Genomic DNA, 15,000 nt, shown 5'->3' with positions numbered 1-15,000 from the left:
TAAGTTTGTGATTTCTTGTCACTTCTGGTTGGTTGCTGCACAATGTGAAATGTCAAAATCAAATAAAAGTGTTCACGGTTTTTGGATTTGTACAGTAAAGAATATGTGGATTCATCGAAGATGTGAATTGTGCAGTTTTGATTATTGTGAGATCTATTTGCTTGCTTGCATTTTGTCGATTCAATTTTTCCATACAACGAGCTTCTCAAGCTGGTTGGATCTGCAGTGATGCTGGATGTCAACTGTAAATTTTTTTGTGCCTTTCTTAAGAATACTCTACTACTTAACAAGACCAAAATTATAATAGTACAGTATAATTGGTTAATAGTGTGTCGAAGGCTGCCTGATGCATAGCTTTTGTCAAATGTGGTTTATAACCCTACAGCCTACTCCACCACTGAGGAAACAGTAAAACGGTTCATCAGTGACTTGTTCTGAGAAGATGCGGGATATGATAGAAAAACTCTTTTATGGCTCTTTGTTCAAAAATTGTGCAAGTTTTCTGTATTCATTCATTAGTAGTGATTCATTATTATTTATAGTTGTAGTGGAAGGTATCCTAATACACCCTCTGAGAAATCATATTTTTCATTCAATTCAGGATTATATCTTGTAAACCGTGATCAGCCTCATGTTGATGTGCCATGTCACGTGTTACTCACAGGAGCAATCAGGTCAATTTGTCATCATTTCCTTCCATGTTATCCAACTCCTTTTCAATGATATTTAACTCTTGAGCATGCACTGCATACTGGTTGATTCATTTGCTCTTTACTGAAAGAAGAACAACAAGAATAATTATAATTCTAAATAATATTTTATAAACATGATATTTATTATAATTAAGTAATTATTACTGATAATTATGTGGCAAGCAATTGTCAAGCTTAATGGAGCACTCTGATTGGCTGGTTCTTGGTCGTTCTTACAGTACGGACCGTTACCATGGAAACGGTCAATTTCCGTGTTTTTCTCTGTCTCGGGAAGTTTAAGTTGAACAAAACACAAAGTTTTAAGAAAAGCATAATTTATGTTTTTTTTTTATCACAACAGTACATTTACTGGTATAACAAGTGAAATTTAGTTTTACATGATAAAAGTTACCCTTGAGAGTTCGCTGATGGAAGACAAAGATTCACCAAGCAGAGAAGTGTCGAATTGCTTAAAGAAACCATGCCATGTAATAAACAACTTACTTATCTCACTTTGTCACAATCATACTGGGGAATATCTGACCTTGCTGTTCTCAATTTGTACGGCTACGACATTGTGCCAAATATTTCCCAGTATGGCCCTCGCGTTCGGTCAGTAAGAGGTTAATAAATCAACATTTTAGTTTCTGCAGGATGTAGAAAGCATGATTAATTAACGGAAGTGCTTAATTAGCCAAGCGAGTGAGTTACAATTGAGTGCCGTAAAACCAAAACCAAAGTAATTACTTTGGCCAATCAAAAAGTACTGAGACAATACGGCAAACCAATCAAAACTCGAAGTAATTACTCGTAGCCGACACAGAGCACGGGAAAATGTGCACGCGTGAGCCACGATTGGTTTTTGTTTCACTTCTGATTGGTTGAAAAAATGGCGCGAGAACTTTGAACCAATCACTGAGTGAAGTAATTATAAACCAAATTAAATAATCTAATTACTTTCGATACTCAATTGAAAACCGCTCTATCAAAAATACCATAATACTCTTTGTTTATCCCTCCAAAATTTTTCATAAGCATTGTTTCCAGTTTCTCTTGGGACTATTATAAGTTTAAAGAGAAAATGAAAACAATGCTTATGCAAAAGTTTGAAAGGACAAACAAACAGTGTTATGGTATGTTTGATATTGGCTAATTTCAGGGTCTTTTTCCTTATAAAAACAAACACTTCTGAAGGCCCTGGTTTTTGATCATTCTCCAATTCTCTTACAATTAAGATTAGTTAATAAAATACTACTACTACTAATAATAATAATTATTATTATTATTAATTAATAATACTAATAATTATTATTATTATTATTATTGTTATAATAATATTATTACTATTATTATTAATAGTAATATCATTGTTGTTATCATAATTATTATTATTATTTTAGTTTTATCATCATTTTCTTTATCAGGGCAGGATCAGCTTGAATTGATGGTCTTGCTTATTGTTTACAACTTGAATCATACCATGCTGCATGATCTGCGAAAGTTATTTATTCAAGATGAGCAGGGCGTTTACTGAATCATTTTATCAAAGGGGAGGGAAGGGGGCATCTGTTCACAGGCTAGACAAATTCATTTATTTTATAGTCACATTAAGGACGGTGTCTACTATTGTTATTGCGCACACGTTATGCGCATGTCGAGATACTCGGGTTTCCTATCGGTGATGCTTACTAATACAGTGGTATTTTTGCGCGGTTTAAAACTATCCGGAGAAAGTAGATCTTGTAAGTACTATTGATATCCAAAAAGAAAACTGGGCATAACCATGCATTTTTGAGAGAGAATTAAGCTTCACTTTGAGAAAGAACGCCATACATTGCTTTGTACTTTAAAGGTTTTTACAAATATTATTCATCAATTATCTTTGAAAAACGCTTGGTTACCCCCAATTTTCTTTTTGGGTTTCAATAACACTTGTTAAGATCTACGTTCCTGCATAATAATTAACCCCGGCAAAAATACCTTTGAATTAGTAGGCACCATCCTTAATAGGCCTTTTTCAATGTATTAAAATTTAGCTTGAAAGAGAGGTTCTGAGGATAAAGACAAGGAAAGTGGGTGATATGCAAAGAATTTTCACGTTCATTCCAACGTGCTTTTATTGCTTTTGTCCTCACTGCCTCACTATTAAGCTGAATATTTGATATTTCAAAAATGGCCTATTTGGCGGCGCCGGCCGCAATCCGTGAAAGGCTAGCAGAAGCATAAGCGATATACGCAAACTCAGTAGAGTCTTGATAATTAGTGCTAGTAATGCCAATAGTAATTCCCAGCTGAGCAGTCAGAAAACGTATTTGCTACAAGTGCTTATGCCCAACGTCACATAATATTTATTGGGACCATTGTTCTCTCTCTCTCCTTTGCGATGAAGAGGTTGCGAAACTGTCGATGCTTTCGGATTTTTCCGAGCTTCCAGTTGATGATGCATAATACCTTTCATGTATTTCTCTCATTAAACATCTCTAAGGACTAGAAATGTTCAACATATTTCAAAAAACCGGCATTCATATATCATCGTAATAATTTCAGATGGTAAATTCTTTCAAAGCTCTAGTAGAACTCTGCCACAAATTCTTGGTACACATTGTAGCGTTTTGAATGAGTGGTGGACTATTGTTTTGTTTTGTTTTTCCTGCTTGAGACAGAAAAATATCACAAGAGATTCGGTAACGTATCCAAGTCTTACAAGGTTTTCATCTACTTTTTCATCCACGTAATGTGGTATACATCCTGTGATTGGTGGACTTAGGTGATGAATTATTTTAAAATTAGTTTAAGAATTAATAGTATTACAGCACTTTAAGTAGGTAGTGTCCAAACGCCGTGTCCATTTTTCCTTGTAAATAGGCATCATTAATTTTAGTATTGTAAATACACGCTTCACCAGTCTTCTTAATTTTCCAATAGTTATATTGTGTATTTTGTTAGTATTCAGTAGTGTCGTCTTTGTTTAGCTTCCTAATTAGCAGGATTAGTTTAAGCCGTGCCCTTTTTTGATTCGTGGTTCTTGTCTCAGGAGTATTCATTAATTTTCCATAAATTCTTCTGTTCTTGCATGGCTTTTAGTGTTTGGGTTCTTTGTTATATCATAAATCTTCCAGAACCTATTAGTAAGTATTGAAATTTAAAGTTATCGCAATACTCAATTTACCGCTACGTGTTTCCGAAAGCAATTGGATGTGTGTAGATACTAGCAATATTTTAAATAAGAACGCACATTAGCTTTGGGCTGTCTTTTTCTCTTGAAAACCTTTCAAAATGAGACAAATCACTGGCAACGGCGGGAATTGGATATTCAGTATTTCGACTTGATTTCATCATCTCAAAGTCTAGCAAAGCCAAGGATTGAAACTAATTTCAAGGATTTGACACATTGATATGGTTTTCTTCCAGTTCTCTTCAAAGAAAGGACCCGTTATTTAATCGAGGAAAACATGCCTGAAACAAGAAGTTCTCTACTCCAAGATGATCTTAACGGTAGGTCCTCGTACAGTCGTAGTTTTGTTCCATGGTTAAGCATTCGACGATGGCTCGTTTAATGCTGTGGCAGCAAAACCTGTGTTTTGTTTTTCCTTTTCTTTTTTTGTTTTTCAGGCGTTCCTCGCAGCTGCTTAAATTGCTGCTTAACTGCAACGATCATGTATTTTAAATATGTGAACATTTTATAATAGCCTTTGGTATATACTAAAACTGGATAGCGTTGAAGGCGTGCTCTGATTGGCTACTCAAACTCCTAATATGCTTTGCTATTCAACTCCGAGCAACTTGCGCGTGATTTGCGCCGGAAAATATTATAATCGTCGCAAGAATAGACCATATTCATAATTGGCGGCTAAGTAATTATTCGTTTACCTCTATGCTAATCATCCTTACTAGCCTCGTTAGCACGAACAAATTCAAAAGAATTTTTGCTCCAAAGTGAGGCTAGTGATTAGCACAAAGATAGAATAAATTGTTGGCCGCCATTGATGAATACGTCCTATAAAGGAGTTAAATTCATCTTTTTTGTGCTATATTATCTCAATGTTTTAGTATATACTTAAGGCCCGGGAAAAAGACTTCAACATTTGCTTCAACATCTGTTGGATTTTTTTGAAAAGCGATGTTGAAACCGGTTGTGTCCCATCTTTCAACATTGTTAAGTATGACCGTGCACACTAATCAGTCTCTCAATGACGTATCCGTATCCATATCCATAGTAAAATACACGGCTGCAGCCTGGGACTGATGTTGAAACCCTGGTATCGCTGGCAGCGGTGGATATTTTTCTCTCCGCTTCGCGGTTTGATATATATCCACCACCAGCCACCTGCACTTCGTTGAGTATTTGTTAAATGTCACTCATTCGTCCATAATGCGCGGGATATAGCGACTTTCATATTACCTGAAAAATAAAGTTAAAAATAAAACGTAAGCAAGGCAAAAAAATTAATTGGCTTATCGAACAATAACAAACGAGCGCGAATTTTTATTGGGATTTGCGAACGCGGATGCAAACAACGTCATTTCTCCATTGAACTTTCTAGAAAGCGATCGGCATTTTGCTTTGACGTCATTTGAAATGCAATAATATGATTGGGCAATCGAACTGTTCATTGCCTATATTAGGAGTTTCCTTGGCGGGAATAAAGAGAAGCTTTATTTTAATCTTGCCAAACGTTGGTCCGTGTAACAAATTGCTAAACACTTTTTTAAAGTCATACGGAAGTCGCTCTATAAACTCTAACTCAATAGGGACGAGCGCTCGATTGGATTGATAGCTAAGTTGGTAGAGCAGTGAAGATGATTGCAGGGTCCTGGGTTCGAGTCCAGTTAAAGCGTGTATTTTTTTTTTCCAACTTTCAATTTTTATTTCGATTTCTGAAGTTCAAATATATGAACATTTCACAAATTCCATATCATTCATAGTTTTACAGTAACTATGTCATGCCTTTTTATGTGATTTCATGACATGCAAAGAGTTGTTAGAACTGAATGGAACTCTACAGATAACCTCTAAAAATTGATGAACAACGCACACAAAAAAATAAAAATAAAAATACAACAAAGCCAATAAGCTGTAGGGGTGAACAAAACAAACGATAAATTTGAAACTGGTTGCATTTGAGTAATCCCGCTTAACTTACGATTAACTTATATTGCGAATATATCAATAAAAAACTAAGAAGTTTCATCTGAATAGCCGGGCCAATTTTTTTTCAAGTTTACGACAATTCGGCCGGATAAAGTTCGTTTTTGCGCAGAATCAACGTGTTTGTAATGTAACGACAATTTTTATCGCTAAATGAATTCTATATACTATTTTCGAGTTCAAATCTCGTGAACAACTTTAGGTAATCCCGAAACTTCGCAAATTAAATTGACATGGCAGCTTGAACTTTTGAATCGTGTCTCCAGTTTTTCTAGGCGAGTTCCGAGGTTTAAGGACAACGTGTACTAGTCTTTTTCTTTTTTGCCAGTCGGAATAATGCACGCTTCGTGCTTAGAATTTATTTAATCTAGCGGAGGTTTCAAAGTGAAAGGTTCGACTCTGAGTAGATATTTTCTGTTTTGGTCTCGATTTTCCTGCCCGTGCGCAATATTTCATTCTTCAGTCATATGTAAACTTGATTGTTTACTGTGTTTCATTGATTTCAATCGTCATTTTTGTTTCGTTATTTTGTCCATGGCGTTTATCATTTGGATCGGTGATTTATGTTTCAAAAGCTCTTGTGGTTATTTCCCAGTTGATTAATGAACAGGGTAAGGGTCATGCATTAATTAACAATTATTCGCCGAAGGCGAAGTGATTATCGGTGAATATTCACCGATAATCACTGAGCCTGAGGCGAATAATTGTTTTAGTATAAATAATACACAGGTGATGATTTTAAAAAAGAGAAAAAAAAAAAAACATTTCAACGCGAAAATCATCTTCACTTACAGTAGCAAAACGACTACTGGCAGCCATTTTGTCCGTCGAGGTGGCTGATAATCCGAGATACCGAGCCAATGAGAGCGCCTGATTTTGTATAATCACCTGTGTATTTATACTAATGATGCTTTTGAGCAGAAGTTTGCCACAGCAAGCGGGATATTTTGCTCTGCCTTTCCAATAAGTGTGTTTACTCTTACGTTAATGATTTTCTCCGATAACTGAATAAAACCATTCCCATGGAATGCAAAAAAAGTCAACTTCTGGCTTTTGTCGGTTCAAGCTCCCAATGTTCTGAGCACGCGCTCCATAGCGCAAATTTTCTTAGTGCGCATGCTCGGGACCGAAATTTCATACCATTGATATCAGTGGTCTTACTCCAAATGCGTTGTCGCTATGGAAATAGATTTGGTGCAGAGTTGAAAGTGCACGCCTTCCATCATCAGTGTAACCTGGGTTCTATTCTCAGACTCGGCAATGAATATGCTTGGTTGCATTTGATAATTCCCTTCTCTGCTCTAAGAGGTCTTGCTCCGTGCAATCCGGTTTTGCCCTCTGACCAAGATTTGAGTTGATCCAATCCAATTTTATGAAGAGTGTAATTTGTTAACAAGTTCGTCCAATCAATTAGCCAGTGTCAAAAATACCATAATACTCTTTGTCCCTTCAAAATTTTGCATAAGCATTGCTTTTATTTTCTCTTGGGACTTAACAGTGGTCCCAAGAGAGCGCAAAATTTTTGAGTTACTCGGTACAAGCAAAGAGTATTATGGTTTTTTTTTTTTTTTTTGATACCGGCTAATGGAGCATCTTGACACCTCAACAACTTGATAACGATTATTTTGAGCCATTTTACGGGGGCTCAGGGAAATACGGACTCGTGAGCAAGTAAGGAAGAGACCATCAGGCCATTGGTTACCTTCCATGGTTGTAATTCTTGAAATGCACTTTTGTGGGTGCGCGACGAGATAGTCCAATAGACCAATTTCGATATATTAAAATTCAGTCGAAAACAAAAGGCACCATCTCGAGGCTCTGGGGAATAAACTCATACATTTATTCCCCAGAGCCTCGTGATGATGACTTTTGTTTAGGACTGAATTTTAATATATCGAAATTGGTCTATTGGCGCAATGTTTTACAATTTTTTTTTGGATAAGTCAAAAGTTTATTAATTACCCCAAAGTTTGTGTTACCTTGGCGTTTATCTTTGATCATGGACCTGCAAGAGAGAGTAGACTATACTACTGACAACATAACCGGCCCTAAAGCATCAAGCTTTCTATATTGCTTTTTAGATCATTACTGTAAAGTAGCTGATAATTACGACGACTATTACATGGAATTGGAAGACGCACAGCTTCAAAATGTGGTAGAGAGCTTAGACTTGCAGACTGATCACGTGATGGTTGATGTTGGAGGAGGGACTGGACGCTTCGCAGAGGAAATATTCAAATTGGCGCGACTGAAGAAACAAATATTTTGCGTTGAACCGAGCGCAGAAATGCTCGAGAAAACCAAGGGGAGGGAAGGTGTAATTCCCGTTTTAAAAACCGGGGAAGAATTTTTCGCTGATCCCTCCCTAAGAGATAATTTTGACCGTGTGATGTTCAAGTATTCTTTCCATCATTTGTCCGACCCACTCCCGGTGTTTAAAGATGTGGAAAGATCGCTTCGCTCTGATGGGTTTTGCCTAATTTTGTCTATAAGGAGCATTACCTTTTTCAAGAGGTTTGCAGAAGTGACTGGCCTAGCTGCGGAATATCACCCCCAAGAGGAAATCCATGAAACCTCTCGGATGCTTCAAAAAGCCAACTTGGATGTGGAGACATCCTTAGTGAAGTTAAAATGTAATTTTAGAAAAGCTAAGTTTTACAGCATGTTGCGAGGTCGCTTCATGAGCTCTTTATTTAAGCTGACTGACCAAGAGATTGAAAAAGGAATTGAAATGCTTGAGCAAGGAGAATTAGGGCAAATCGAAGATAACGATGAAGTTGAAGGATTCTTAACCCATGTTGTCATTAAGGCTAAAAAAACTAAAAATCAATCATCGTAATGAAAATGGCTTTCATCAGCGGATACTACAGTTTGCACGGAGTTGCTGATAATGGGTGAACTATCTGTAAAGAGACTTCGCTTGAGAGAGGTTGAGAAAATATTTGTTAATCGGGGCCGAATTTGGATGTTAATTTACCAAATAAGATGTTTTTTTCTTGCAAACAAGGATTACTCCCACAATAGGGAGGAAATTCTGCTGCATAAATGTGATGTCTGCAGCACTGCACGTTATTCAATAAACCAACCATTTAACAAACTAGCACGTAACAATGCGAATAATCAGCTTTTCTTTCTGTAAAGTTTGAGAAAGCAGGCCAGTGGTGGTAGGGGAAGGGGGGTTGGGGGATTCGCTCTCTCATGCCCACGAACGCGAGAAGAAGAATAAGCAAGATGATCGAGGATCGATTGAAGAGAAACACGCCTTCAAGAAGAAATTATACATGGCTTTCAACTATTAAGATGCCATTCGAGTGATGCTCGGAAAAGGGCACAGTGAACCCCACTCTTCGCGAGTTTGAGAGCACATTTATTGACATTCAACGCTCAACAGTCAGTAAGGAAAGTAAGGAATTTAAAAATGATCTTGCCGAGTTGAAGTCTATGGTAAATGCACAAGGCCGAAACTTCAGATATTACAAGATTCAATGACCTTCAATGAGTCTGAAGCATTCTTAACAGAAAGTGAAAGATGAAAATGAAAAACTTAAGTACAAACCATAAAGTTCGACAAACAACTCATTGAATTGAAGGTAACTTTCGAGTCAACTCGAAGAGTCGGAGCGACTTTCAGAATAAATAGTTTGGAGCAGTACATGCGCAAAAGTGCACTCGAAATACACGGAATCGCTCGAGATGTTTACTCTTTGACGAAAGACACGTTGTCATCAAGGTAGGGGAAGCGGCCCAGAGTGATATTGATAATTCGTATAAATTTAATCACGGCACAATTATAATCGTGAAATTGGTATGAATATAGTTAAAAGACGAGAAGATGAGTTTTTCCAAGGTTTTCATGGCCGTCGGGCAGTCTTCGGGCATTCACTAGTCTCTTACGCATGCGCACCCGTTCTTTGTCTTACAGACTGGTAGAGATCCATTGTTTTGCTAGTTAAATTGTATTGCATTTTGACATTCCTATCGTAGATCTTAATGTCCCATATGATAGTCAGCCAACACACCTGCGCAGAAAAAAATGTTCGGTGTTTGCACACCTTTTGATCCAAACACGTTGTTAGGGTTAAATTTTGTCTTGCTTTAAAACATGCATTCTTTATTTAAGGTTTGCTAGTTTTACCCTCAAAGAGGCAGTCGCCTGTTTAAAGAACTGTATGAGATTTGCTTTTTCAGCAGAGCAGCTTGCAGAGGCCTTTATCAAGAATACAAACACAGGATTGTTGCTTGTTTGTTTACGTACCGAAAAAAGATTGAACGGTTTTCACACGAGTGTGAAAACAATTGCTCAATCGCTCGAATTTTTACACCCTCACGATCAGTAATTGGTTTAATAATCTCTCGCCTCGTTGTCCGCCAATCAGAAAAATGCAAAAGCGATTGTAACTTTCCTGCCGCCGTTTTGCCGACTTTGGCGCCTGCTGCATGTTTTTGCTTTGTATTTTGATTGGCTGATTTCATTGCCTGCGTCTGAGTATGAATGACTAAAGTGAAAACTTTGGTTTTAGTTTTAAAACACTCGATGCAAAGCGAATTATTGTTTTTTCCTTGGAACCAAGACTGCTCGTCTCTTGAGAATCACAATGCTGTGGTTTGACTTGTTCGTCCTTTCCACGCAGCAAACTTTCATAGCAGCAAGGTAAGGAATTGTTTCAATTAAAACATCTGCCCCTTAAGTGAATCACCCCACTGGGATAAATCAGTGAAACTCAACTGTTCGTTTCCACCATAGTTGCGTGATGCGGTTTTAATAATCCAAATCAAAAGCTACGCGGGTCATCGACGAAATGAAAGGCTAAGTCACAGAGGATCCAACTGGAGAAAGATAAGACTAACAGTGCCAATGTATCGTCAGTTTACATTCAGTTGCACTTATAACGTACATCGTAGCTCTTACTACTATTGTCAGCGAAGGTGATTATCGCAGTTGTTAAAGCAACTTGCCTGAGCAGTTGCGAAAGAAGCCTGAAAAACTCCGGTCTTGATCAAACGGGACTACACTCTTGCTCTACAACAACAACAACAACAACAACAACAACAACAAAAAAAAACCATGAGAATAGATTTACAATAAGCATTTAAGAATAAAAATTAGCCAAATAAGTTTTACACAACATCTCGATGTCGCTATGACATCATTTAGAATATTAAACTCTTTAACCCGACTAATTTATACGGTGTGAGGGAATAGGAATGATTAGAATAAAATGTACTTAAAATGCATGCATGTTAATTACGTTCAAATGAAACAAAAAAGTTTTGGGCAAATAGAACCCCCTCCCACAGAGCCCCTCCCACAGTGTCCCTCCCTGTCCGCGGCCCCTGAAGTGCAACACAATCACGCCGGCCTGGATTCGCGGAGACACGTACCAATGTGGATGTTTTCAGGCTTCTTTTGCAACTTCTCTGGTGACGGTGAGATCTGCAATCTTGTACAAAACTCGTTTGGAAAATGTGACGCTCTAACTTGTTTGTGCGATAAAGATTTTAAATTCTTCCTACTTTGCCCCCTCCCCCCATTCCAATGATGTTTAAAAAAAAAAATGACCAAAGGCTTGTACAGTATTTTGCATTACATTATCAACATTGGTATGGAGGGGAGTGAAGGACCAATATATTTTGTGAGTGCGTGCCAAATGATGCTTAAGCTACAAGTTTTCCCAAGAGCTTTGTCCAAGATTGTGGGTACGAGATTACTGCTTTAGTCGCTCATAACTGCGATGATCGCATTCACTGAGACTTAGGCCCCGTCCACAATAATGCGTTTTCGAAAACTTACGTTTATGTATGACCGTATGCGCTAAAATGATCGAAAACGGACATTTTCAAACACGGAAGTCCACGAAAACGGAGGTTTTCGAAAACGCTTTTGAAAGTGGAGACCTTTGAAAACGCAGGTCTATCGTTCTAGAGTGGACAGCGAAAACGGAGGTTTTTGAATACGCGTGACGTCATAATCTTATGTTTGCCTCACTTTCCCGCGCTCCAAGACGTAAACTAAGCCCGGTAGCAAAAACTCATCTTTAATCTCTAGTGTGGACAGCCGAATACGATTTGAAAACGCTCGTGTGGACGCGGATCTTTTCATCCGTTTTCAGGGACCCGGAAGTTTTTGGAAACGGAGGTTTTGCAAAACGCATTAGATTGTAGTTCAGGCAAATATATGAAAATGTCATATATTCTTTCTATTATTTGACTATTACTATTACTTTTCATTGCAGTGAAAAGGTTATTCGGATCATTCCGAGTGTTGAGACTCATCTAGAGTTTTTGCGTGGCTTGGAGCGAAGAAACGACATGGAGGTAATCTTTAAAACGCATACCGATCGAAAGTGGCTTTTTTTTTGGCAGTAGTTAGAAATTAATACACACACAAAATCGAATCTTTTCTTTTTTTGTGAAGACCATTTTGTAGGACAGCAGCTTTTTCAACGCTTTCTGTCGTTGTTTTTAGACGGCAATTACTCTTCGAATTAGCTTCAAAAGACTGCACTAGACATATACGAACTTCGAAGCGACCCTTAACAATGACGAACATCACGCTAGCGCATATCACCATAAAATGCACGCTTAAAAATATATATTACCTTTCTTTGTTAATGGTGGTTTCAGCATTTTATTTGGGCTAGCGTAAAGAATATATCCTAGTGAAACAGGTCCAGAAAATCAATGCCCTCAGTAGACCTTTTTACAGATACGGCAGCCATCTTGATTTATATTGTTCCGAAAGACATTATGGGATACTCAGGGGGTAAATTAATATGTATTGGCCCCCTGGGCATCCCATAATAGCTATTTGAAACAACAGAAATCAAGGTGGCCGCCGTATCTGCAAAAAGGTCTATTATGGATGGTTTTCACCTGACATCACAGCAGCCATGTTGGTGCACAGAGCGTAGCAATAGAGAAAAGAAGTCTTTTGGGAATTTGACTCTATTATAATGCAAAACATGAGCCATAATTTGCTATTGTTTTCTGCATCAATATGGCCGTCTCATCGCGTGATTGAAAACCGTCTGTATGCTCACCACAGGCAGCCCAAGCTCAAAATGTTAGGAGTTATCCACTGCTAACCCACAAAACGATAACTCGCCGAAATCGCGTTAGATCGGCCTGAGAAACTGGCAAACAACAAAGAATACAACACGGCAACAGGGTAAGTAGATTTTATTCACAAAATATATGAATAATTGACTTTCCAGCCAAGCTGTTGCCTTCCCAAACAAAACTTTGTAAATTCGAACCGTTGTAACACAACACTTCCATATGCTGCAAGGCGGGGAGTCATGTTTCGCGCGCGTAGTCAAATTCGTCGTTATGCAATATAGTATATGCCTTATGTCACATTACACTGAACTTTCGCATAAAAGTGAAAAAAACAAAAGAAAGAAAGATAACTCCTAATATTTTGAGCCTGGGCTGCCTGTGTGCTCACCGATTTCAATAACCAACTTCAACATCACTCGTATTTCGGAATACAGACAATTAAGTCGCAAAGTGTCACTCAAATGCTGCTCCCCATGTAAGGATAAACAACTGCATTTACCCAAAGCTCAAAATAAAGCTCCTGAGAGCAAACTCGTATGTTCATGAAACAAAATGCAATTAATGACGTCACTGAAGATTCCCTTATAAGGTCATTGTTATCGGCGTGTCAAGAGATTTCTGGTCACGTGGTTTCAAATCAAGAATTATCTTTTTTTTTAGATTGATTTTTGGAAAGAGCCCAGCCATATCCATCAACCTGTTGACATTCTGATATCTGACAAAGATTTTTCAACTCTATCATCCCTGCTGAAAAGCGATGGTATCGAATTCAAAGTTTACATCAACGATGTGCAAAAGTTGATCAAACGAGGACTTGAGCCAGTGCAAACACGACGTGATGGAAGCTTCCACAGTCGATATCATAATTTGGCAGAAGTAGGGTGGACGATTCTTTTTTGCTTTGCTTTTGTTTTGTTTTTTAAACCACAATTGCTTGTAATCTAGCAATCTGACTGACAAAAGTGCCGTTGTCGATAAGAGTCCAGGCAACGCTACTCGCCTCATTTTGGGAAATATCATTAAAACCATTCAAATTGCGCGAGAAAGTGAAAGACAACCCTTGCTCTTTCTTTGTGTCACGATCGTGGTCACGCTCTGAAATAATGTTGAATATTTTGGTAAACAAAAAATAAATCGAATTTGTTGTGGATTCAAGAGGCGCACAACATTTTGACCACATATTGTGATAAAAAACAGAGTACAGACAACCCTGAACCACATTCGATTTGTTAACTTGTGGGCCGCAAATTTGAGGTCGGCCATGGGAATAAACTTGCATTCTTCGGCAGGGATTCGCATGTCTGATGATGCGTTCAGGTTAATTAAAAAAAAGGAACAGTAGTCAGGTTTGTTCACAAATGCATGAAACGAGTTGAAGTGCAACTATGACCAAAAAGTCAATTCTCCTTTTGCTTAAGATCTATAAACCATGTTAACTAAACACTACTGAAGTGACTGAAGTTTTAAAGCCTTGATTAAAAAAAAATACATCTGCTTATTTGGACTGTAATTTTTCTATTTTATGGTCCGCCATTACTAACTTTAAAATCTTGAGAGACCTGGATCGAGGTGAAAATGACGTCAACGACTAACTAGTTTAAGAATGCAATGCATGTATACGCTGCTGAATCAATGTGCAGCAAGTTTCGGACTTTTAAACACTCGGACAGGGGGGTTCAACCTTACACGCCTTGCATTCGAGCGTTGGCGTCATATGTGGGTTGAATTTCTTGGTTCTGTACTCTGCTCTGGGAGGCTTTTCTCCGGGAATTCCAGTTTCCCCTCTCACAAAAACCAACACAACTTAAGGCTTTGTGACAAAAAATGTCTGTCCAGCATACATAAGTTAAGTCGCGAAAAACAGAAAAACTTTGAAAAACTATTACGCTAAACATTTCTCAAAAACCCCAATTTGCAATCCGTTTTCAGATCCATTCAAAATTATACGAAATCCAAAACATCTACGGAAACATGGCTTCCGTTGAATATCTTGGTCGCTCTCACGAAGGGAAGAATATGCTGGCTATTAAAGTAAGTTGGAAACCAAAAATAAATTAAATCATCAGCAAGATAGGGTGAGGCAAGAGAATGGATCCTCCA

General features: G+C 37.9%; 2 protein-coding genes across 2 annotated transcripts in view; both read left to right on the top strand.

The window, feature by feature from the left end:
* LOC138057125 (uncharacterized) overlaps window positions 1-8,941 on the top strand; it is a 10,369-nt gene extending 1,428 nt beyond the window's left edge. Inside the window, exons 2-3 of the mRNA XM_068903183.1 lie at window positions 4,104-4,187; window positions 7,923-8,941. Of these exons, the coding sequence (XP_068759284.1) occupies window positions 4,145-4,187; window positions 7,923-8,680 (801 nt within the window). The 5' untranslated portion in view covers window positions 4,104-4,144 and the 3' untranslated portion in view covers window positions 8,681-8,941. The remainder of the gene's footprint in view (window positions 1-4,103; window positions 4,188-7,922) is intronic.
* A 1,218-nt stretch (window positions 8,942-10,159) lies between these two features.
* LOC138057124 (carboxypeptidase B-like) overlaps window positions 10,160-15,000 on the top strand; it is a 16,444-nt gene continuing 11,603 nt past the window's right edge. Inside the window, exons 1-4 of the mRNA XM_068903182.1 lie at window positions 10,160-10,492; window positions 12,075-12,156; window positions 13,561-13,776; window positions 14,830-14,931. Coding sequence (XP_068759283.1) covers window positions 10,437-10,492; window positions 12,075-12,156; window positions 13,561-13,776; window positions 14,830-14,931 — 456 coding nt within the window. The 5' untranslated portion in view covers window positions 10,160-10,436. The remainder of the gene's footprint in view (window positions 10,493-12,074; window positions 12,157-13,560; window positions 13,777-14,829; window positions 14,932-15,000) is intronic.

Source organism: Montipora capricornis, chromosome 7 (genome assembly GCF_036669925.1).
Source record: "Montipora capricornis isolate CH-2021 chromosome 7, ASM3666992v2, whole genome shotgun sequence".
Taxonomy (NCBI): Eukaryota; Metazoa; Cnidaria; class Anthozoa; order Scleractinia; family Acroporidae; genus Montipora; species Montipora capricornis.
This window is presented reverse-complemented; position numbering and strand designations above follow the sequence as displayed.